This window comes from Notolepis coatsorum (genome assembly GCF_963971535.1).
Source record: "Notolepis coatsorum genome assembly, chromosome: 15".
NCBI lineage: Eukaryota > Metazoa > Chordata > Actinopteri > Aulopiformes > Paralepididae > Notolepis > Notolepis coatsorum.
The window spans coordinates 53,571,222-53,596,732 of record NC_140179.1 but is presented as its reverse complement, the minus strand read 5'-3'; the positions used below and the strand labels follow the sequence as shown (position 1 = coordinate 53,596,732).

The 25,511-nt window shown below is 43.8% G+C and overlaps 1 protein-coding gene across 1 annotated transcript; it reads left to right on the top strand.

Annotated features, from left to right (window-relative positions):
• Positions 1 to 187: 187 nt before the first annotated feature.
• g6pc3 (glucose-6-phosphatase catalytic subunit 3) lies at positions 188 to 23,741 on the top strand. The gene is made up of 6 exons (XM_084330624.1): positions 188 to 493; positions 1,220 to 1,326; positions 9,238 to 9,328; positions 11,241 to 11,359; positions 12,935 to 13,076; positions 21,382 to 23,741. The coding sequence occupies exons 1-6, from the start codon at positions 276 to 278 to the stop codon at positions 21,722 to 21,724; spliced, it is 1,020 nt and encodes a 339-aa protein (XP_084186750.1). The 5' UTR covers positions 188 to 275; the 3' UTR covers positions 21,725 to 23,741.
• The last annotated feature ends 1,770 nt before the right edge of the window (positions 23,742 to 25,511 follow it).

Genomic DNA, 25,511 nt, shown 5'->3' with positions numbered 1-25,511 from the left:
GAAGCCCCGCCCAACAAAACAAGGTACAGGCCCCGACGCCCCGCCCACGCACAGTAAAACCGAGTACAGGACCCGAAGATCCGCCTCAAACCAAGTACAGGACCCGAAGCCCCGCCCAGACGTTGGGCTTGCGGCTCTGCAGATATACCCTACTTCATTGAGCTGCAGTCAGAGATCCCTCCTCTGTACTATAGTCTGACACAACCACCCGTTTTACTTCCTCTTCTGACTTGTTCTATCTATTTAGTATTATTAGGTCGTTACCTTTCAAGACAATGGATGCAATATATACCCAGGGGATATGGATGGCCGAAAGTCTTCAGCAGAAAACGAAGAGTCAAGAACAACTGTGGCTAATAGTCACTCACATGGGGGATCCTAAAGCAGCCTTCTTGCTCATCTTTCCTTTGACATATTTCATCAGCAGACGGACTGGAGTGGCAGTTCTCTGGGTGGCTGCTATCTCAGAATGGCTAAATCTGGTTTTCAAATGGTAAGAGATTAGTGCATGCAATGATGGTGTAACATTGAACTCTATTGCCTATACTCAATTTCTACCTTACACTGTAATCAATACGAATCATATAATCTTAACTAGTCTACCCATATAACTCATCTAACTCACGTACATGTATGATATAATGTACAATAGTGCTGTATACCCTATATTCTTGTATCCACATCCGACTGTACTCATTATATAGCCCTAATAGTACTTTATCTTTTATATCCAGTCTAATCACATGTACATTGTATATGACTATTGCACTACTGTTACTGCACTCTGGTTAGATGCCACATTTAGTTCGGTTGTATTGTACTTGTTGTGCATGTGCTGTATGATGACGATACATTATAATCGAATGATGATGATGATGATGGTGGTGTAACGTTACACCAGGTTAGTCAATAGTCTCTCTACCAATAATATCGTTCAAACCGTTAAGCAGCAACAATATCTGTCTACAGCCAAAATGTTAAATGAAAATCTCGTTATTGTTATTGTTTTCAACTGACGTTGAAATGTGCAACTTTGAAGTAATAATAGGAATTCTACTCTTAGTAGCTACAACTTCCGGGATAAGAAAGCGACGGTCCGTCTCTGTTTACAAGCCCTCGGTGGAACCTTTATATCAGAGGACATTGAAAACTGATGTCAGTGAAAAGTAAACTTACATTTATTCTCTTATGTTGTACATTCTTTTTTCTTTTTTTCCAGGATGCTCTTTGGCGAGAGACCATTCTGGTGGATACGGGAATCGCGTTTATTTGAAAACAATGCACCCAAAGTCACTCAATTTGCCTCCACTTGTGAAACAGGCCCAGGTGAGACGTTTTCAAATGGAACATATTAAATATCACACTACAAAATAACAATGTCTTCTAACGCATTTATTTCTATTTAGCTCATTGATCTTTAAAGGGGAACTACACCCATTATCAGAACGCAAATAACAAACTCAGCAAGACCTACGGCTTCTCAGTTACAGTGGGTGACAATATTGTCATGCAAGGAAAGATGAAATTATACCTAGGTTCCATCCTAGAGGCAAATCTTTCCTGTGACAAAATGGCATCCAAGGTAATAAAAAAGTCAACCAACGAACTAGATTATTGTACCGGATCTCCTCTCTGGTAAACAAGTATACCCTGAAGAAACAAAACTTGATTCATCTGTTCAGGATCCAGAGATAGAAATCGAGGACTATTCAATCGTCAGGAGGGATAGAAACCAGTATGGAGGTGGTGTCTGTGTGTATATACACAAAGATACCAAATTCAGCAACCGTGACGAGATTGAAACTGTATGGATTGAAATCTTATTTGAAAGGGCAAAATCAGTACTAATAGGCACAATCTATAGACCGCCAGAACACAGTGGCTTCTATGACTCACTTGATGGGTGTTTAACTGGGGTGGAGGGCGTAGAAAAAAATCCTTATTGGGGACTGGAACACGGACATGCTACGTAAAGCAGCCCCCGTCTTCAAGGCCTTCAGTAGGCTTTGTGATCTGCACGGCCTCAGCCAGCTAATCAACCAACCCACAAGGGTATGTGAATCAACTCAGACTACCATTGACCTCATCCTGACCTCCGACAAGTCCATGATCTCCAATAAAGGGGTTATAGCATGCAGGTTAAGTGATCATTATATGATATTCTGTACCCGCAAGAAGCTAAAGCAAAAGGCTGGCTGTCACAAAACAGTCACATCTAGAGACCTCAAAACCTACTCTAGCGAGGCCTTTAACCTTGAACTGGAGAGCCTGGACTGGTCAGATGAACTCAATGGTACACTGGTTGAAGAAACCTGGCTTGGCTTCAAAACCAAATTCTCAACAATACTAAACAACATGGCCCCCCTAAGAACCACCAGGGTAAAAAATCGCGCTGAGCTGTGGATGCACACTGAAATACTGACCGCTATGAAAGCCGGAGACAAAAAATGCTCTGAGTTTCGTAAAAGTCAGTCAAAGCTTACCAAAAGCACGAGCAGTGAACTCCAAGCCCACGTGACTGAACTCAAACTAGAAAGAAACAGACTAAGAAATGACATAAACTCCATGATAAAAACTGCAAAAAAAAATTCATCAATGACAAAACTGAGGAAAACAAAAATAAACCATGTGAACTTTGGAAATTACTCAATAATCAACTAGGCTGCAGTAAAAAACTTAAAACCAGGTTCTCAAACATAAACATAAAGACGGACAACACGCTCATCACAGACAAACTGGATGTAGCCAATTACTTAAACACTTTCTTCACAAACATAGCCACAACACTGGTAAACAAACTACCCTCCCACTCAGGGCAGTATGGGGTAGAACACATAGTAGCATACTACAAGAACCTAGGCGTCCACAAAGACGATTTCAAACTGGAAATGGTAACTACAGATGAGGTACTCAATAAACTGAGCGCCCTCCAACCGAACAAGGCCACTGGCCATGACAACATCCCCTCCAAATTCCTCAGAGACTCAGCAGCCGCCATCACCCCAGTCATCACACACATAATAAACCTCTCCATAAAACAGGGACACGTCCCCAAGGACTTCAAAATAGCGAGAGTAACACCCCTGCACAAAAAGGGCAGCAAATTAGACCCAGGCAACTACCGCCCTGTTTCTATCCTTACATCCATCTCGAAAGTCATGGAAAAAATAGTATACGAACAGGTCGAAAAGTACCTCGCGGGTAAAAATCTAATCTACGAATTCCAATCTGGCTTCAGAACATCCCACTCCACTGACACATGCCTTCTCTATTTGAACGACCACATCAAGCAAGAGGTGGACGCGGGCAAATACTGCGGCATGGTCATGCTAGACCTACAAAAGGCCTTCGACACTGTCAATCACACCATTCTGATTGACAAGCTAAAAGCAATTGGTTTGATAGTTTATCAGTGAGCTGGATACAATCCTACCTGGAGGGGAGAGAACAGATGGTGGAGGTAAACGGTACCCTATCCCCCCCCCCCCCTCACAGTGAACTGTGGTGTTCCACAAGGAAGCATACTAGGACCACTACTGTTCCTAATTTATGCAAATGACATGTCGTCAGCTTGTGACTGCAACTTGTTCCTGTTTGCGGACGACTCAGCCCTGCTGGTCTCTGACAAGAACAAGTTACATGTTGAAAAAACCCTCAGCTCAGAACTAGGCAAAATCTGCATATGGCTCGCCGACAACAAACTATCATTACACATGGGCAAAACAGAGTCCATTCTCTTCGGTTCAAATAACAAACTCAGCAAGACCGACGGCTTCTCAGTTACAGTGGGTGACAATATTGTCACAAGGAAAGATGAAATTACCTACCTGGGTTCCATCCTAGAGGCTAATCTTTCCTGTGACAAAATGGCATCCAATGTAATAAAAAAAGTCAACCAACGAACTCGATTCTTGTACCGGATCTCCTCTCTGGTAAACAAGAATACCCTGAAGACTCTGGCAGGAGCACTCATTCAAGGGTACTACGACTATGCTTGCACCTCATGGTACCAAAGCACCTCAAAGGCACTAAAAACCAAATTACAAACATCTCAAAACAAACTAGTCAGACTACTGCTTGACCTGACTCCTAGAACCCACCTCACCCCTGCACACTTTGCCAACCTAGGATGGCTTAGAGTAGACAACAGAGTACAGCAACTTGCAATGGGCCTGGTCTACAAGATACACTACACGACCAAGGTACCCATGTACATGTCAAAATACTTCCCAAAGGTCACCCAGTTGTACAATAAAGACCAAGCATGGCTTTGTCTTGTCAGTATTCCAATGTACCCAACCCCCCCCCACCTCCAATGCACAGCCCCACCCAACCCCACCCCACCTACCCAACCTCCTCCAATGTACAGTTTCTATGTCAAATGTATGTCAGTATTCCAATGTACAGTGTGTGTCCCCCTACCCAACCCCCCCCCCCCCCCCCACCTCCAATGTACAGCCCCACCCCACCTACCCAACCTCCTCCAATGCACAGTTTCTATGTCAAATGTATATACACTCTTTTTCTGGATTTTTTTAGTATCACAAACAGTACTGTATTTGAAAATCTGGTATGTCATAAATGTATAGATGTAGCAGTACTGTCTATCTGTATGTCGTGTGTGTCATATGATGAATTGAAAATGGGGGACCCTGATGGAAACAAGACGAAAGTCTTTCTCAGGTCTGCATCCTCTTAACAATTGTATGTATTGAACTGTACTGTACCCATTCTGCAATCTGTTAATAAACTTTTCAATCAATCAATCAATTCAATCAATCAAAAAATACTCTGGCAGGAGCACTCATTGATTGATTTATTGATTGATTGAAAACTTTATTAACAGATTTCAGAATGGGTACAATACAGTACAGCTCAATACACACAATTGTTAAGGGGATGCAGACCAGAGAAAGACTTTTGTCTTGTTTACATCAGGGTCCCCCATCTTCAATTAATCAGGACATATATGACATACATGACATACAGATAGACAGTACTGCTACATCTATACATTTATGACATACCAGATTTGCAAATACAGTACTGTTTGTGATACAAAAAGAGTCAAGAAAAGGGAGTATATACATTTGATGTAGAAACTGTACATTGGAGGAGGTTGGGTGGGGTTGTGTGGGGGGGGGGGGTTGGGTACATTGGGATATTGACAACCATACTGGGTAATTTACATTGGAGGTGGTTGGGGGGGGGGGGGGGACGACACTGTATAAACAAGCAAAACTGTACATTGGGGGGGGGGGGGGGGGGGGGGGGGGGGGGGGCACTGTACAAACAAGCAAAATTGTACATTGGAATATTGACAACCATACTAGGTAAATTACTGTACATTGGAGGGGGTTGGGTTAGGACATTTACAGGGGCCAGTTTCGAATTGCAGTCTCCCGTAGGTGTCCCTTGAGAGTGGTTTTGAAAGTGGGCGTTCCACATTGATGTGGCATAATTGCGAAAGGTGTTTAGTCCCTTGTTTGAGCCGAATCTGGGTTTAACATGATTTGTGGAGCTCCCTCTGGTGTTGTGATCGTGGTATTCACTGACCTTTGGGAAGTATTTTGACATGTACATGTGTACCTTGGTCGTGTAGTGTATCTTGTAGACCAGGCCCATTGCAAGTTGCTGTACTCTGTCGTCTACTCTAAGCCATCCTAGGTTGTCAAAGTGGGCAGGGGTGAGGTGGGTTCTAGGGGTAAGGTCAAGCAGTACTAGTCTGAACAGTTTGTTTTGAGATGTTTGTAATTTAGTTTTTAGCGCCTTTGAGGTGCTTTGGTACCATGAGGTACCATTCAAGGGTACTACTACTATGCTTGCACCTCATGGTACCAAAGCACCTCAAAGGCGCTAAAACAAGATTACAAACATCACAAAACAAACTGGTCAGGCTTCTACTTGACCTTACCCCTAGAACCCACCTCACCCCTGCCCACTTTGACAACCTAGGATGGCTTAGAGTAGACAACAGAGTACAGCAACTTGAAATGGGCCTGGTCTACAAGATACACTACACGACCAAGGTACACATGTACATGTCAAAATACTTCCCAAAGGTCAGTGAATACCACGACCACAACACCAGAGGAAGCTCAACAAATCATGTTAAACCCAGATTCGGCTCAAACAAGGGACTAAACACGTTTAGCAATTATGCCACATCAATGTGGAACGCCCTACCCAAAGCTGTAAAGGAATGTGAATCCCTACCCACACTACGGGAGGCTGCAATTAGAAACTGGCCACCGTAAATGTCCAAACCCCCCCACCCCCACCCCCTCCTAATAGACAGTCTCCTCCCCACCGCATGTATCTCTCCCCACCGTATGTATATTTCTCTCCCACCCACCCACCCCCTCCTAATGTACAGTCTCCTCCCCGTATATATTCTCTCCCCACCATATGTATATTTCTCTCCACCCACCCACCCACCCCCTCCTAATGTACAGTCTCCTCCCCGTATATATTCTCTCCCCACCATATGTATATTTCTCTCCCACCCACCCACCCACCCCCTCCTAATGTACAGTCCCCTCCCCATCATATGTATATACTCTGTCAGGATCTATGGGTAACAGTACTGTATATTTGCATATCATATATGTCACAAATGTAACAGTACTAAATACCTGTATGTCATGTCCCTATGCCATAAATGTCATGTATGTTGTGTATGTCATAAATGTCACTATGAATTGAAAATGGGGGACCCTGATGTAAACAAGACAAATGTCTTTCTCTGGTCTGCATCCCCTTAACAATTGTGTGTATTGAGCCGTACTGTATTGTACCCATTCTGCAATCTGTTAAATAAAGTTTTCATTCATATTCATTCATTCATTCATTCATTCATTCATTCACATGTTATTCCTATTGTCTGAGACAGTCTCTCCCTTATACCAAAACTAGAGTGCTATAACTCAATGTATAACTTCTGATGTCACCATCAGCTACTAAGTCTGAAAGTGCTCCATATATAGGATAACACTGAGAGCACACAGGATAATGAGTATACAGTAGGTGCATTTTCTGTTTCAGAACTGAGAACACGACTATAGATTATGGCTCATTTGGGTATACAAAATAATGTGTAGTCTACCATTCATTGTCAGTGGAGGAGCTCCAGACTTCATACCTGATGACATCACACGTATGAGTCTTACTTCTCTGGGTTTCTGGCTCTGGGAACCCCCCCCCCCCCCCTACCAAACAGTACAGGAGACATGATTTTCATTCATTCAATCTTTATTTCAACTTTGAAATTAATTGAGGGCAAGCTATAATTTTCAATGATGTTGAGCAGACAAACACAATACATACATGATAAATACAATACATATACAATAAACAATACAATAAGTGCAATCATAATAGCGTTTGTACAATCAATTAAAACAACTACAGATTATGGTGGAATGCTTGGTGATTAAACTGACCAAAGTATTGAGTTTTAGAGTTTGTTGTATGATGTTCCACATGTCAGGAGAACACAGAAGCTGAAAGCAGACATCCCAAGTTCAGTACAAACTTTTGAGTGTGAGAGCCAGTCATTGGAACGTGTACCACAGGGTCCAGATGTCCACTCCAGCAGAGAAGTGAGATAAATTATGGCTTTTATATAGAAACGGATGCCAATGCAGCTCTCGCCTCTCTGCTAGGGAGGCCCATCCAACCCTATTACACAGGACCCAATGGTGCTGTATAACTATCACCTGTGATAAATCTAATGGCTGAATAATATAGTCTTAAGGGCTTGACCAGGGACTGACCAGACCCTCACTTTTATTTATTTATTTTATTCATATGGTTCATATTGTTCTTTACCTGTATTATGATATTTTTATTATCTATATAAAATAGATTATTCCGACCTGTACCTGTACCCCCCCCCCCCCCCCCCCCCCCCCCAGTGCTGCTATAACACCTGAATTCCCCCAAGGGTATTAATAAAGGAACATTGTATGTTGAGAACCACTGCTGATGTGGTGTAACATTGTCTTTCCATACAAGTTCATGTTCATTGTCCTTGATCTCTCAGGCAGTCCTTCATGTTCATTGTCCTTGATCTCTCAGGCAGTCCTTCATGTTCATTGTCCTTGATCTCTCAGGCAGTCCTTCATGTTCATTGTCCTTGATCTCTCAGGCAGTCCTTCATGTTCATTGTCCTTGATCTCTCAGGCAGTCCTTCATGTTCATTGTCCTTGATCTCTCAGGCAGTCCTTCATGTTCATTGTCCTTGATCTCTCAGGCAGTCCTTCATGTTCATTGTCCTTGATCTCTCAGGCAGTCCTTCATGTTCATTGTCTTTGATCTCTCAGGCAGTCCTTCATGTTCATTGTCCTTGATCTCTCAGGCAGTCCTTCATGTTCATTGTCCTTGATCAATAGAATAGAATCAATAGAAAAACAATAGATACAAATTCTCATTCATACCTACCTCCATTCGTGCCATCAATGGAGGAGGCAGGAGAGGATGGCTTTGAGGTGGGTGGGTGGGGGGATGGTTGTGGTTGCTTGTTTGGCTGTTGTCATCATCTGATCCTGCGACCATGTACTGTCTGTCTGTGTTCTTCTTGTATTTTATTTTTTTTATTATTTTTTAAACAAACATATAAACAAACATGACAACACACGAAAAGATATACAAGCATTAGTTGTCAGTGCACATCCAATGAAATCACATTTTAGTTAATTGTCTTATATGGGATATACCCCTAATACCTGTTATCTAAAAACCTACACACATATGCTCCAGCTCGAACCCCCCCCCCCTCCCGGACCCCTCCTTGGATAGTACCTCCACTATCCCTCGCTCCTAACCAGACACTACCATTATAAGCTAGCTTTTATTCTCTCCACCACTTCTAACCACATTGACTTTTTGGATTCATTGAGACCCAGAATTCTTGCTGTAGATATTTCTTGATAAATCACATCGAGATATGTAAGAAACCAAACTTTCCGGCACATTTTTTCCGGTTGAAACCAGCGTGATGCGATCAGCTTTTTGGCTACTGTGATACCCGATAAAACCAATCTCTTTAGCTGTGGATTTACTGCAAACTCAAAAACATCATTCAATAGTAATACAGAGAGGTGTCTGTGTTCTTCTTGTTTATGTATGTTTGCTGTTTTATTTTATTTTTTGGAGCTCCTATTTATCTGCTTTAACATGAATTGCCCAGTTTGGGACATACTAATAAACTTGACTTGACTTGACTTGATCTCTCAGGCAGTCCTTCAGGGCATGCGATGGTGACGGCGGCAGTGTGGTGGGTCATGGCCTCCTCCCTGGGTTCCTTCCTGTATTCCCGCTCTCACAGGTCGGTCCTTTGGGATAATACAGGTCTGCCGTTAGGGAGGGGGGGATCTACAATCAGTGTAGCAGTTTCATCTTATGGCCAATAATATGAAGATCAGAATGGTGTAATTTTTATTTTTTTTGTATTATATGAGCACATGCCTCACAAAAAAACAGCTCACTAAGTGAAATGTTTCATTCTTTATAAAGAAAGGACAAACATAAAGTGTTAGAACAGGTAGAAAAAAACCACACAAGTACCAGAACAGGTATGATTATTAAAACAATTTAAATAAATAAATAAATACTATACCCAATTTTCCTCTTAGTCATAACATCCATGAAGAGCCACAAAACAAAATAAAACAGAAAGCTTATTGGGACAGTGGGACAAAATTAAATCCTTGTGCTGCATTCGATTATAACTTGGAGGTTGGAAATTCCGACTTGGAAAAATCGAATAAAACGGTGGGTAACTTTGTAGCTCGAATGCACGTACGTTGGGAGATTCCCACTTCCAACTTCCCACCTCCGCCCATAAACGAATGCAACATTACCTATCGTACCTGCTGTGATTAATTGTATTTCATGTATGTGTTCACAGTTCTCACGGTTCGGATTTATTTCAATCCGAACCGAACCGATTTTAATCCGAACCGTGAGAACTGTGAACACATACATGAAATACAATAAATCCCAGATCAAACCATAACAACATACATCCATATTATCTCTACTTGTCTCGGAGTGGCACCTGAGCTACATGGCATGGGCCTACACATAGCAACATTTACGACCCCAAACGTACCTTATTGGCTGCATGCAATACTAGAGGAAATTATGGACTGTAGCAGATTCTTCTTCTTGCTTCTTCTACCCGAAAGGACTGGTTGTGGCCGAAACGTCCACTTATATAGGGATGTGAGCGGTTCTCTAATGTTCAGCTATGACACGAATGTTCCAAAATGTTGTGGCAGAGCTAATGTTCTAGCCTGTTCTAGCCGGTTCTACTATGACATCGTACTTAAACTTAAACTTGAACATAGAGGCAGTTACACCACCTCTGATATGAAAATACCATGAAAATACTCCACCTCTAGGCGGCTAGGTGGTGCAGTGGGCAAGGCGCTCACCACCAATGCAGGAGATGCTGGGTTCGAGCCCAGCTCTCCGCATTGCATTCAGCTTTGCTGGTCGTTCATACTAATACATTTGGCAGTATTAGGGGGTGGGAAACTGATGGGTGGGGATTGGACGTTGTGGACAGCGACTCCTACAGGTCGGTTGGTGCGCCTGCGCAGTAGAATCAGGAAGCGACAGGGGCGGCGTCCCTCCAAAGCGCAGACCCCCGACGCTGAAATATCGCGCTGTGCAGGTGAAAAGATGCGACGGCTGCTACCTCAAGTACCGGAGGGGACTCGTGCAATGTATGGCTTCATCCACATTACAGCCGGCTTGTGGGAGGCATGGCCAAACAGCGTTCGAGACAGGGGAGGGTAGAATTGGATGATACGAAATTGGGATGGGAGAAAAATTGAAAATGGGAGAAAAAGTAGATAAAAAAATACTCCACCTCTGATATGAAAATACCCCACCTCTGATATGAAAATACCACTCACACCATTAATTGTTGCATGTATCCCCTCCCTACTTCCCATTTCCCCACGTGGAATGCACCTGATTGGATAAATGCCATGCTGGTGCTCTAGTGCGACATCTAGTGGCTGAATGTTATCTTTAGCACCTTTAATAATGATGTGTTATTTTGCACCCTGTCAAACGGTAAACACCATCAGTCAAATGTGAAATGTTATCACACAGTTTGTTCCTGTCGGGGTCTCACCTCAGTATCAAGTCAAAAGGTCAGGGTTCTGTTCTAGGCCTTGGCATGCCACACTGTGTTATTAAGTGCCTCGTTTCTCTTGTTTCCCCAGCGTGCTGCTGTCGGCGGCTCCGTATCTGCTCTACGTGGCCGTGTTGGTGGCCGTGGGACTCTCGCGGATCTTCATCCTCGCTCACTTCCCCCACCAGGTCATTTCGGGCTCCATCACAGGTCAGGGGGGTCACTTCAGGGTATGATCACTTCAGGGGGGATCAGGGATCACTTCAGGGTGGGATCACTTCAGGGTGGGATCACTTCAGGGTGGGATCACTTCAGGGTGGGATCACTTAATGGGGGATCTGGGATCATTTCAGGGTGGGATCACTTCATGTGGGATCACTTCAGGGGGGATCTGGGATCATTTCAGGGTGGGATCACTTCAGGGTGGGATCACTTCAGGGTGGGATCACTTCAGGGGGGATCTGGGATCATTTCAGGGTGGGATCACTTCAGGGTGGGATCACTTCAGGGTGGGATCAGGGATCACTTCAGGGTGGGATCACTTCATGTGGGATCACTTCAGGGTGGGATCACTTCAGGGTGGGATCAGGGATCACTTCAGGGTGGGATAATTTCAGAGTTTCCCACTGAAATCCCTTTGAACATACATTTTTTCCAGGCCTGGAAATTGTTTTGGAAAATTATACATAAACATTTGGGAAAAGTCCTGGAAATTGTAAATCATGTTCATGCATTTATCATTCATGTAATTATTATATATATTTCTTAAATACAAATTAGACAAGTTGTTAGGTGAAAATTAAATAGGTGAGAGAGATCCCTACCTCCACAGTAAAGCTGTTAATTAATTACAGAAATACAGTCTTGGTTAATTTGGTACATTAGTTATGGAAAGGTTGTGGCAACGGTTTGGAATTGAATGGGAAAACAAGTTGGGGATTCTATGTGGTTTCAGACAGTTGACTTTTTTTTTAACCAATTGTCTGGTAATAATTTGTACTCTTAGTTTGCCAATCATGGTTCAGGGTGTATACAATTGTATTATTTAACTATCAGGTGTAGCTGGGCAATATGGCCAAAATATTATATCACACTTTCATAGTTTCTTGCAGTATAATGGTATTTAACATTTCATCTTTTTTTGTATGTCTTTATCTTGTAATACAATTGTTATGGTACTATTTCACTCAAAATGTCTTCTTTAATACTGCTGCAATGGATTTATTTTGATTAACTTAATAACATACAGTATGTATATATTTATTTTAACAGTATAAATCCATACCATACCTTCAAATTATCCAGCGCTACTAGCAGGTCAATATTAAGAAATGTTTTTGGCCTGTCAAAAAATTTACTTGTCATTATTTAAAATGTCATATAATAATAATAATACACTTTATTTGTATAGCACCTTTCATACAGGTATTGCAGCCAAAAGTAAAATAGACATATAATGGACATAAAATAGACATAGGCATAACATGAGCATACAACTGACATAGAATAGAAGCAATGCATTAAGTGCAGACATACAATTCAGTAAAATAGACTTAAAATGAGCATGAAATAGACAGCATAAAAGCAGTGCAATACCTCTATTTGCTCCAGGTTCTTAAAATAAATTACCCAAAACTAAATAATTACTTAAGTAAGTAATTAAGCATAATGTGAGTCATTTGGTGGGGGCCACCCATGCAAAAAATGTATGCTATCACATAGTTGTAATATGTATGGTACTTAAGTAACTGCATGAATGAATGAATCATGTTGACCTTCCACCAGGGTTCATTCTGGGGATAGTTCTGAGCAGCAGAGTCCCAGAAGGGCGCCCCCTGCTGTTCTATGTGTGTTCCTGCGTTGGTCTGCTGCTCAGTGCCCTGCTGCTGCATGTTGGACTGGAACAGATGGGGATTAACCTCTCCTGGTGAGCACACACACATGCACACACATACACACATGCACGCGCACACATGCACGCGTGTGTGCGCGGACACACATACACACATACTAGTGTTTGGAGTTCGCTCCTAATCTGATCTATCTACAGTGTTTATTATGTATTATGTTCTATTCTATTATTATTATTATTATTATTATTATTATTATTATTATTATTATTATTATTATTATTATTATTATTATTATTATTATTATTTCTATTATCTTTTTTCCTGTCTGTACCTCCCCTCCCCCTCCCCCATGCTTCTATGACACCTGCATTTCCCCCGAGGGGATCAATAAAGGAACACTTGACTTGACTTGTTGTCAAGTGCAAATTCTGACTACATGGCTGTACTCGGTCCAATCAACTGCAAATTATTACCATCATAAATGAAAAGCTAGAAGCTGGAGATACTATTTAATTCCTCCCTGCATGTTTGTTTATACTGTAAAACCTAACCCTTACCTTAACCTCACTGGAGATGTCACACCTAACCCTTACCTTAACCTCACTGGAGATGTCACACCTAACCCTTAACCTCACTAGAGATGTCACACCTAACCCTTAACCTCACTAGAGATGTCACACCTAACCCTTAACCTCACTAGAGATGTCACACCTAACCCTTAACCTCACTAGAGATGTCACACCTAACCCTTAACCTCACTAGAGATGTCACACCTAACCCTTAACCTCACTAGAGATGTCACACCTAACCCTTAACCTCACTAGAGATGTCACACCTAACCCTTAACCTCACTAGAGATGTCACACCTAACCCTTAACCTCACTAGAGATGTCACACCTAACCCTTAACCTCACTAGAGATGTCACACCTAACCCTTAACCTCACTAGAGATGTCACACCTAACCCTTACCTTAACCTCACTAGAGATGTCACACCTAACCCTTAACCTCACTAGAGATGTCACACCTAACCCTTAACCTCACTAGAGATGTCACACCTACAGTAACCCTTACCTTAACCTCACTGTGAAATACACTGGTTTATGTTCATCTATAAAACTCTCCTTGGTCTGTTATCCCCCTACCTGTGTAGTTTGTTGAAATGTGCACCTGCCGTCTACTCTACAACACCCGTTCTACAAATCTCATCCGGCTGAAAATCCCCCAAACACACTCAGTAATTGCTCAATCAGTATTTCAGTCTGCCATGCCCACAGACTGTTTGACAATTTAAAAAAAGTTTAAAACTGGACAATTTAATCTCCAAATCAGCTTTCAAGGATACTATCACGGACATGTATACTGACACTTGCGACTGCTTCTAAACTAGCACCTGTATCTGCCTGCCTGCCTGCCTGCTGTGGCTGTTTTGTTTTACTCTGTTTGTCTTACGATGTTTTAACTTGTTTAAATCTTGTTCACGGCATTCTAGCCTATTGTGGTGTTTACTACATCTCCCGTGACCCTTAGCGGGGGATGACGTAGTTAAAGAGAGACGAGTGAAAGATGAATGGAAGTGTTGTTTGTGCGACAGTAGAGAGTGCGTAATAAAATAGTGTTTTTGCATCGGAACACAACTCCGTCTACGCTATCATTACTGCATTCCTACATTGGTGACCCTGATTTTCTCTTGGACGTATTTCGTAGATTATATCGAACATGTCAACTGAACAACAGAACGCAGATCGCAGTTTCACTCAAGCTGCCCGAGTTTTGGGAGCAGAGTGCCAACGCTTGGTTTGCGCAAGCCAAAGCCCAATTCGCTCTCAGGGATATTACCGCGGATGCCACCAAGTACTACTATGTAGTAGCAGCCCTTACGAACTCAACGGCAGCGAGAGTGGTGAGTTTGCTGGAAAACCCACCTACACATGACAAATATCTTACTATAAAAACACACCTTAAAGAGGCTTTCGGTCTGTCTGAATCTGACCGTGCTCGCCAGCTTCTCTCTCTACCTGGACTGGGTGACTCAAAACCCTCTGAACTGATGGACCACATGTTAGCTCTGCTGGGTGACCATGGGCCATGTTTTCTATTTAAAGAACTTTTCCTGCAACAGCTGCCAGACTATGTTCGTTTACCTATGGCTAATTCCATCAAAACTGACTTTCGTCAGCTAGCTAGAGAAGCGGATGTATTTTTCTCAGCTGGGAAGAGGTGTTTGGCAGCATCGGCCTACACCATTGATGAGCAGGGGTTCCAACCAATCTCTATCTCTGCCGCGGCTATGCCCCGCTGGGTGAGGCCGTCGGGGTTGTGTTTTTACCACGCAAAGTTTGGGAACAAAGCTAAGAAGTGTCTGCCACCATGTAGCTACAGTGGGTCGGGAAACGCACTGGCTGCCACTCATTAGCAGCCGTGAGTGTTGGCCATCCTGCAGGCTTGCTGTACGTCACCGACTCACTCTCCGGCCGCCGTTTTTTATGTGACACGGGTGCCCAGGTGAGCGTGCTGCCGGCGTCCACTCAGGACTTCCACTCAGCGAGACGGGGCCCCGCCCTTGAAGCTGCCAATGGCAGTGCGATCCCTACATTTGGCAAACGCAACGTGGCATTATGTTTTGCTGACCAGCGTTTCACCTGGGACTTCGTGTTGGCCAAGGTGTCCACTCCCCTCCTAGGCGCTGACTTTCTCTGTGCCAACAGTCTCTTGGTAGACATGGGGAATTGCCGGCTCGTCAATGCTGAGACATTCGGCTCCTTGGCATGTGAGCGCAGTGACACAGCCACAATGACACTGTCCAGCGCCGTCTCGCCCGCTGATGATTTCTCCCGCCTCCTGTTGGAGTTCTCGGACATCACAACACCCACCTTCCTCGTCCGCTGCCACTAAGCATGGAGTCGTGCATTACATCTCCACGGAAGGCCCACCAGTACATGCTAGGGCTCGTCGTCTCGACCCACACAAGCTCACCATCGCTAAGAATGAGTTTTCCTCCATGGAGGCACTGGGCATCATTCGTCGTTCCGACAGTCCTTGGGCCTCGCCTCTCCATCTCGTTCCAAAGGCTAACGGCGGCTGGCGTCCATGTGGCGACTACCGGCGCCTTAATGACGCCACTACATCTGATCGTTACCCGGTTCCACACATACAAGATTTTTCAGCTCACCTAGCTGGCGCGTCTGTTTTTTCGAAGGTGGATCTGGTGAGAGGATACCACCAGGTGCCGGTTAGCCCTCAGGACATCCCCAAGACGGCAGTTATAACCCCATTTGGACTCTTTGAATTTCTGAGGATGCCTTTTGGCCTAAGAAATGCTGCTCAGACCTTTCAGAGGTTAATGGACGCCATGCTGCGCAACCTGTCTTTCGTGTTCATCTACCTAGACGATATCCTAGTAGCCAGCACATCCAAGGCAGAACACCTAATACACCTCCGTCTCCTCTTCAGTCGCCTCAGAGAGCATGGATTAATCATCAACCCAGCAAAGTGTCAGTTTGGACTGCCTGCCATGGACTTCCTTGGCCACCACATCACTACTGCTGGGGCGGTCCCATTGCCAGTAAAGGTGGAAGCGGTGCTGCAGCTCCCACGCCCTACCACTGTTAGGGCCTTGCAGGAGTTCCTGGGGATGGTGAATTTCTACCATCGGTTCATCCCTCAGGCTGCCCACCTAATGCGCCCCCTGTATGGGGCTCTCAAGGGCAAGACATGCCATTGCCTGGTCCGACGACATGTCAAAGGCGTTCTCGGATACCAAGGAGGCCCTTGCGAGCGCAACCATGCTGACGCACCCCGTACCTGAGGCTCCCGTGGCATTGACAACTGATGCCTCGGATTATGCTGTTGGAGCCGTTTACGAACAGTTGGTCAATGGCATTTGGCAACCCCTGGCGTTTTTCAGCCGACAACTCCGTTCCAGCGAACAGAAGTACAGCACCTTTGACCGTGAGCTCCTCGCCCTGTACTTGGCAGTCAGACATTTCCGTTTCCTGCTGGAGGCTCGCCCTTTCACTGTTTTTGTAGACCACAAACCATTGATTTTTGCTATGGCGAAGGTGTCAGAACCGTGGTCTGCCAGGCAACAACGCCATCTGGCTTCCATCTCTGAGTTCACCACTAACATCCGGCATGTGGCTGGGAAGGACAACCCCGTGGCTGACTGCCTCTCTCGTGGCGCCATCGGTACTGTCCACCTGGGCATTGATTACGCCCGTATGGCTGCGGATCAGGTTTCAGACCCAGACATCCAGGCATGCAGGACGGCGGTTACTGGCCTCCGGTTGGCGGACCTCCCCTTCATTGATGATGGCACGACGCTCCTATGTGATATATCTATGGCGCAGCCACGGCCAGTGGTTCCACATGCATGGAGACGACAAGTTTTCGAGGCTGTCCATGGCCTCTCGCACCCGGGCAGAAAACCATCACAGCGCCTTATGGCAGCGAAATTCGTCTGGCCCAGGATGAAGGTTGACATTGGGGGTTGGGTCAAGACCTGCATGGCATGCCAACGCGTGAAGGTCCATCGGCATGTTAAGGCCCCGTTGGAGCGGTTCAATGTCCCTGAGAGGCGTTTTTACCACATCAACGTGGATCTGGTGGGACCCCTTCCTCCCTCCAGGGCGTACACTCACCTTCTGACGATGGTAGACAGGGCCACCCGTTGGCCGGAGGCTGTCCCACTCACTGCGACTACTACAGCTGACGTGGCCCGCGCATTCATCAGTACCTGGGTCGCCCGGTTCGGTGTTCCCTCTGATCTTTCCTCTGACCGAGGGGCCCAATTCACTTCCGCGTTATGGACTTCCATTACCCAGCAGTTGGGTGTCTCCCTCCACCCCACTACGGCCTATCATCCACAGGCCAACGGCCTGTGTGAACGCTTTCACCGGTCGATGAAAGTTGCTCTTAAGGCCAATCTCCGGGGCGACAGCTGGGTCGACAGACTCCCTTGGGTGATGCTGGGACTCCGTACTGCACCTAAGGAGGACCTTCTTTCATCTTCGGCTGAGCTGGTATACGGCCAACCCCTCCGTGTCCCAGGGGATTTTCTTCCCTGTGTTATGGCCTCCTGGTCAGCACTGGAACAGCGGGATGCTCTGCTGGACAAGGCCAAGTCTTTCTTGCCCATCCCTACCTCATGCCACAACGTTCCGACGGTGCGTGTCCCCGCCTGATCTGCAAGCAGCGGGGTATGTGTTTATCCGCTGCGACGCCCATCGAGGCCCCCTACAGCCACCCTACGATGGTCCTTACCGGGTTGTGAAGGCAGGCGATAAGACCTTTGTCATTGACATGGGGGGGAGTGAAGAACGGATCTCGGTGGATCGCCTGAAGCCTGCTCACCTGGATTTGGACCGCCCCATTGAGTTGGCCCAACCGCACCGCCGCGGTCCCCCGCGGTCGGACTTTTCTTTATTGGGCAAGTGGAGTGGTTGTCCCGATCTAATTGAGAAGCGTGAAATGCTCCCGATGCATGATGTGTGGCGGATTATGTTGGCAACACGATCGACACCAATACTGGGACTCGTGATCAGATAATTGGAATATTCTTTTTGGGGTACATCCTAGTGAAGGTAAGGGCTATATGATATCAATCCTGCTGTGATCCGACCATGACTTCACCTCGATCACAACATATGTGTGTAACATTACTCCACAAGGTATGCCACTTGGTGACGATCGAAGCATCAAAAAACGACCCTTCCCCCCACCCTATCATGCATTCATGATGAAACATAATATGGATTATATAGATTTGATTTCGAAATAGTAGCGTGTACAGGCAAGAAACGGCAACGTTTTTAGTGAAATGCACGTATTGCTGCATAGTGTAGTTTTCTGGGATTAGACAGGATTACTCTAAAACTATACTCATATTCACCATGGTATAAAATGGGAATGTATGGATGAAAAAATTATTTCTTTTAGGGCTGGGCGATATGGCCTAAATATGATATCACAATATTTTCTGACCTTTCGGCGATACACGATACACATCACAATGTTTTTCTTTTTTCCCCCAAACAATTCATTATGAGGCTTACCAAGACAGTATTTGAGTTTGCAAGCTAACATTAAAGACAAAATAAAATACCCATGCATTTAGCATTTTTATATTATATATTAGATTTAGATTATTGGATTATTAGATTATATATTGCATATATTTAGCAATGAGATATTATATGATTTAGATATGAAATATGATGAATTGAAAATGGGGGACCCTGATGTAAACAAGACGAAAGTCTTTCTCTGGTCTGCATCCCCTTAACAATTGTATGTATTGAGCTGTACTGTACCCATTCTGCAATATGTTAATAAAGTTTTAAATCAATCAATCAATCAATCAATCAATCAATAGCATTTTAGCATTTTTATGTATATTTGTATGTCTCTAAATGTTTTGATGAATTGAAAATGGAGGACCCTTATGTAAAAAAGCCGAAAGTCTTTTTCTGGTCTTCATCCTCCAGTCCACTGTTGTTGTATTCAGCTGTACTGTATTGTACCCATTCTGCAATCTGTTAATAAAGTTTTCATTCATTCATTCATTCATTCTGACGGCAAACAGAATAATTTTGATTGACAGTCGAGTCTGCCAATTACGTCACACCGCTTGCACCCGCCCTGCTGTTCTTAGCACCAATCGGCAAGCGCTTATTAGTTTTTAACTTCCGGTAAATCCGCCATTGATCTACACGGACAGAAAACCACAACAAACCTACCGTGGCTAATAACATTAGCTCCCCGCGGCCCATGGAGTAGGCTACCAGCGCTCCGCAGGAGTACTAAACGAGGCATAATGATTTTACTGCAACGAATGTTATAATAAAAGCCTTTCCATACATCTGTCTGATTGAAAACTTTATTAACAGACCGCAGAACCTCACGGGCTGAGATATGAACGCGTAATGCTTGCTATCTATCTATGTCGTCCTCGTTGCTATGTCATACGCTGATGTTATTGAACATGTAACTATATAACGTTAATGCCACAAAACGAATGCTTTTGTTAATCTTAAGTAGTAACTTTGATGCAGTAGTGTGTGTGTGGGGACGGCGTTGTTCAAAAGTTTTAACGTGTGGACCAGATTGACGCAACACAATCCTCTTGGGCAAAACATCACGATATCCACGATACGTTTAAAAAGTGTATCGTTAATGAACTGTACCCGATATTTATATAATATCGTCATATCGCCCAGCCCTAATTTCTTTAACACATATTGAACGATAGATAGTCGATGTCAAATGGGCCATAGTATTGTATCCATAGCTATAATATAGAATATAGTTATAGCCCTGCAAACACCGCCACTTATCTCTTAGAGCTTGGTGTAGTAAGTACAAACGATGCTCAACTGCGTGGCGTCCATTGAGTTAAGGACCAGCCAGTCACTAGAACGGGTTCCATAGGTACCAAAATTCCATTCCAATAATGATGTAGTATAAGGGGGTAGCTTACCAGGGCCTTAAAAATGAACAAATACCAGTGTTTGTTGCGCCTCTCCATCAGCGAGGACCAACCAACCTTCTCATAAAGGACACAGTGATGAATATCTATCATTAGTGATGAATCTGAGGGCAGAGTGATATACAGAGTCCAAGGATTTAAGAGTTGAGGCCGCAGCATGCCTATAAATTACATCACCATAGTCCAAGGACTGATAAGAAAACTGCTTTGTCAACTCTCTTCCTACTAATAAAAGGAAAGCTGGTTCTGTTTCTTTATAGGAAACCAATTTCCTGTCGCAACTTGGAGGCAAGGTTGTCCACATGGAATTTAAATGTAGATTTCTCATCGAGCCACACCAAGATATTTATATTCAGTGACTCTCAATGCTAGAACCACTTACGGTAGATATGTGTAAACCATCATATTCAATGTTTCTGGCTCTAGAAAACAGCATACATTTAGTTTTACTAGCATTAAGAACCAATTTAAGTTTAATAAGAGCTTCCTGGAGGGTAATAAAGGAAAGTTGTAAGTTCCCAATGGCCAATTGTACAGAGTCAGCAATACAATACACAACAGTATCATCTGCATACAGATGGGCTTGACAACCATTGAGCGAACACACAATAGCATTAATATAAATAGTGAAGAGGACGGGACCTAGAATTGAACCTTGTGTTGTGGCACACCTTTAGTTATTGATACAAATTCTGATTGGGCATAACCCAACTTTACACACTGACATCTCCCCGATAGATAATCTTGGAAGAAGAGATGGGGGAGGACATGCAACACATGTCCTGGGCCGGATTTGAACCCAGAATGTTTTATGCGATTACACAGCACGCGTCTTTGCGTGGTGCGCCACCAGGGGGCACAGGTCTATTGTCTTGACACTATTCTATTCCACAGGTCTATTGCCTTGGCTAAGAGGTGGTGTGCCCATCCCGAGTGGATCCGGTTGGACACTGCTCCCTTCTCCTCTCTCACGCGAGACTGCGGGGCCATCCTCGGCCTGGGGCTCGCAGAGTACTGGAAGCCTGGCGGTTGGGCCCTCCCTTGGGCCCCGCGCGCCCTGTGCGTGGCCCTCTCCAGCATGGGCCTGTACCACATCAACCGCCTGCCGCTGCCCATCCAGCCGCAGACCCTCTTCTATGGCCTGTTCTTCGTCAAGTTCATCATCGTGCCTCAGGTGGTTATGCTGTTCGTTCCCGGCCTGGTGCACCTCCTGACGGAGAAGGCCAAGAAGGACTGAAGATGTATCCTATACAGGGACTACACCTTATTAAAGACCTGGCCGAATAGCATTTCATTTTGTTTTAACCTGCTTGGAATACCAGATGGTCTGGGTTTACGCGCATCAGGATAATTCAGGTAGAGTCAGACAAGTTGTCGAGGGACTGTCGATCGGTCTATCACAGAAAATAATTAGAAATACTGAATTAACTTAAAAATGATCTGCACCTTCTGACATCATTGTGTTGTCTCGACACTCCCAAGGAGGTTAAAACGAACGCTATGTATTATTTTCAGATAGTACTGGACCTTGGTCTGGTATCTTATATGGCTAAATTCAGGTAGTGCTGTGTAGAGGCCCATCAGGAGAACTTCACAGTGAAGATGAGGTGTTTTCGCAGAGCTACTGCTACTTCTAAAGGAGCGGAAAGGTGTTCCCTCTACATTTGTTTCACATTATGTTCTTTCTACATCATTGTGTCTTACTGTTACACTTACACTATTACTGAATGGATGGATGGGATATTGATAGAATGAACAAAGTGTGGTGGGATGTAAAAGTCTTAAGAAGATCATCTTACATTACATTTATAATCTTTTATTGTTGATTGTTGTATTTCTGCGTGAGCATGTGGGCCTTAAACCTGAAGATGGCTCGGTATTTTACTTTAAAATTTATATGAATGTAATTTATTGAATATCATATTTGCCCAAAAATAAAGACCGTTGCAATACTAGGGATATAGTGCCACCCTCTGGTAAAACTGATGTGAATATATGAAAGCACATCCAGAGTGTAGTGGTTAGTCATTGCCGTTTCCCGCGCGGTCCACCCCTCTTGAAATTGCAATGTATTTCCAATGGACACATTTCTAAATCGTCTCGTTTAAAACAAATAAAGCATGAACATTGGCATGGTGTACCTTTCTGTGTATTCATCCACAATCTATAGCTCAACATGAAAAAATTCTCAATTAATCGTAAAGGTAGCAAAATAACGTTTATGTTTTCATTCACTGAGGAACTACACTTCACTCTGGTGCTGCTGACTGGCGTGTATTAGGCGACAGCACTGAACGTAGTACTGAAGTGTAGTTATTGACAAATTAAAAAACCTTATAACTAACTTTCAACCAAAAATGCTTTAAACAATAATGTTAGTGATAGAAGGGAACTCATTTTGTGCAAAAATGGAAAGCTTGCCAATGTTCATGAGGCAGAATTATTGGAATAGCCGATAATACATTTTCCCAATGATAAATCCCTATACGGGTGGACCGCACGGGAAACTAAAGTGACATCAGACTACACCTCCCTATAGACCTGTTCGCTGTATACATTACAAACATACCGTGTTAGAGCCAATCAGCAATATCAACTGAGTCACGTGACTAAGTTGCCCCCTACCTGCGCTAAAAAAGTATGACAGGGCTCCATGGAGAAACCATGACACTCCCCTGACCAAAAGTTGTTTCAAACTAAAACGGCTGGATGTAATTTTGCCAAATCAGCATGGCTGTGAGTGTGAGTCTTTCACCTTTTATTATCTAGCTTTGGCATGGATTGATTGTTTAGATAGCTAGCATGGCTAACAAATGCAAATATATTGTAGTCTGCCCTGTTGTTCCTTTTGCCCCCTTGATGTGCGCGCACACAGTCTGACGTGGACAGCGAACAGGTCTATTGAGGTGTATTTGCCACCAGCATTTTGCCTCTTTTTTGGACAATCTTTATTGATTTTGTTGAGATAAGAGACTCTGTATGGGATTGTTAGTAACTGTCCAACTGTGCATATGACTGTTTACACTAGTAACTGTTTACCTGTGTAGACAATTGTCTCCCTCAGTGATTGCCTTGGTGCATATATATGTCCCCACTGGAGGGCGCTCTGGGCGTAACCACTCAGGTATTCTACCGTAGGGCGACTATAAAAGAGGTGGTGCCCGCCCCTATCATTCTCTCCTCCAATGACTCTCAAAGAGAGTAGAGTGTTGTACAACTACTGCTTATGTGTGAATAAAAGAAGCCACGCCAGTTCAGGCACAAGATAGAAACCATGCCTCTTGACCACATTATTGACGCCCTAAAGCGAGTTCTGTTAACAGATTTCCAATAGAAAATATGACTCAGTATATGTAATTCAGGTCCACCGGCTTTAGTATGCAGCCACATGTTGAAGGTGAATCTGTGTGCAAATAGTATTACCTACTTAAAGGGATATTTCACTTTAGTATAACTTGTCAAGTTTCAGCAGTCTTACCTCTATGTAAAGTCATCTACAAGTAAACTAGCAACCACTGTCGTCTGCCGTCAACACCACCAGTCCTCCCAGGTGTCAGGCTCCTCATTCACTTCCACAAATTTTGAGGACCTAGTCTAAATATTATACTTCATTATGAATGAATGTACAAAATAATGAATGTTGTTTACATGTTGCAGACATGTATCCTCTCTCTACTTACCATTTCCCCATGTGGATCACCTGATTGGATAAATGCTGGTGCCCTAGTGCGACATCTAGTGGCTGAATGTCATCTATAGCACCTTTAAGGATTCGATTTCCACTGGGACTACTATGCATTAGGGCTGTCCCTGACTAAGGATTTGGATAGTCGACTTTAATTGGCCGAAATTGGCCGATAGTAGACTAATAGTCGACTACCCCCCTGAATGCAAATATATATATATATAAATAATTTTTTTTTCTTTTTTCTTTGGGCTTTGGGGGGTGCTTAATGTCTGAAGGAGTCGACTGAAGGGTCATTGTCCTCTGCTAAAGCATGCAATTGGTCCACTGATGGATACATCTTGATATTTGTCTAGTCTAGTGTGTTCATTAAATGGGTGAAATCCTCTTTCAGTGCCTTCAGTTTCTTAGGCAGTTAGCTAGGTATGCGCGCCATTAGCGTTAACCACACTTCTAGGCCTCTTTGCTTTTGGAAAAAATTATGGTAACAATAAATCACCGACATGCAGGGCGTGATTTTGTTGGTAGCCATTTATAAATATGTTATTTTTCAATACATAGTTCTTGACTGTACAAGATTACAATCAGTTATCGTGAGATAAAAACACATTATTTTTTATTGTTTTTAATTAAACTTTTTTTTATCACAGCGATCTGAAAGCTCACATTTACAGACAAGAGAACTCTGCTCAGCAAGCAAATACGATAAAAGAAAATAAAGAAAATGAAAAAAATAACCTTTTTTCAAGAGTTTTGCTTTTTGTCTGACGAAGGCTGAAGGATAATGACGGGATGTTCAGGGACCTACGGTCTCCCGGTATCTTAATCCCACATCCAAACAGTATATCACACAACCAGAATCGGGACACTGCTATATGTTGTTTCTGTTTGAGCTCATTGAAATCATATTACATGCATTGGGACTATATTTACAGCAAACTTAATATACATCGAAAGGTCCAAACCAAATACCCCAAACATCTTCAACTCTAAAGTCCTTTTTCTCTCCAAAATTAAGTATATTACAAGTCATACCTCCATTTCTGTAAAGATCTGTTTTGGCACCTCTCTGGTAGCTGATTGAAACTGTGAAAGGTTAAAGAGGCAGGCGCTCGTCAAATGACCTACGACCCAAGTGACCACCTCTTAGATAATCTCTATTCTCTTATTTGCCACAATTGCCCAGAATCTGGACTACGAACAAGCGGCATACACGTAACGTCCTTCATGTTTCTAAATTCATGGACTCGTGTGCGCTCGTCCTCCATGCTAACCTCCAAACACAAGACTGTAGATCTGTGTGCTGTTACTCATGTGATGAGCGCAGCGCCCCCTGCAG

Excerpts from the sequence above, each read along its gene's own strand:
- g6pc3 (XM_084330624.1), top strand. The coding sequence starts at position 276 with ATGGATGCAATATATACCCAGGGGATATGGATGGCCGAAAGTCTTCAG. Across the intron at positions 1,327-9,237 it reads CACTTGTGAAACAGGCCCAG|GCAGTCCTTCAGGGCATGCG; the intron begins GTGAGACGTTTT and ends TTGATCTCTCAG. Across the intron at positions 9,329-11,240 it reads CTGTATTCCCGCTCTCACAG|CGTGCTGCTGTCGGCGGCTC; the intron begins GTCGGTCCTTTG and ends TTGTTTCCCCAG.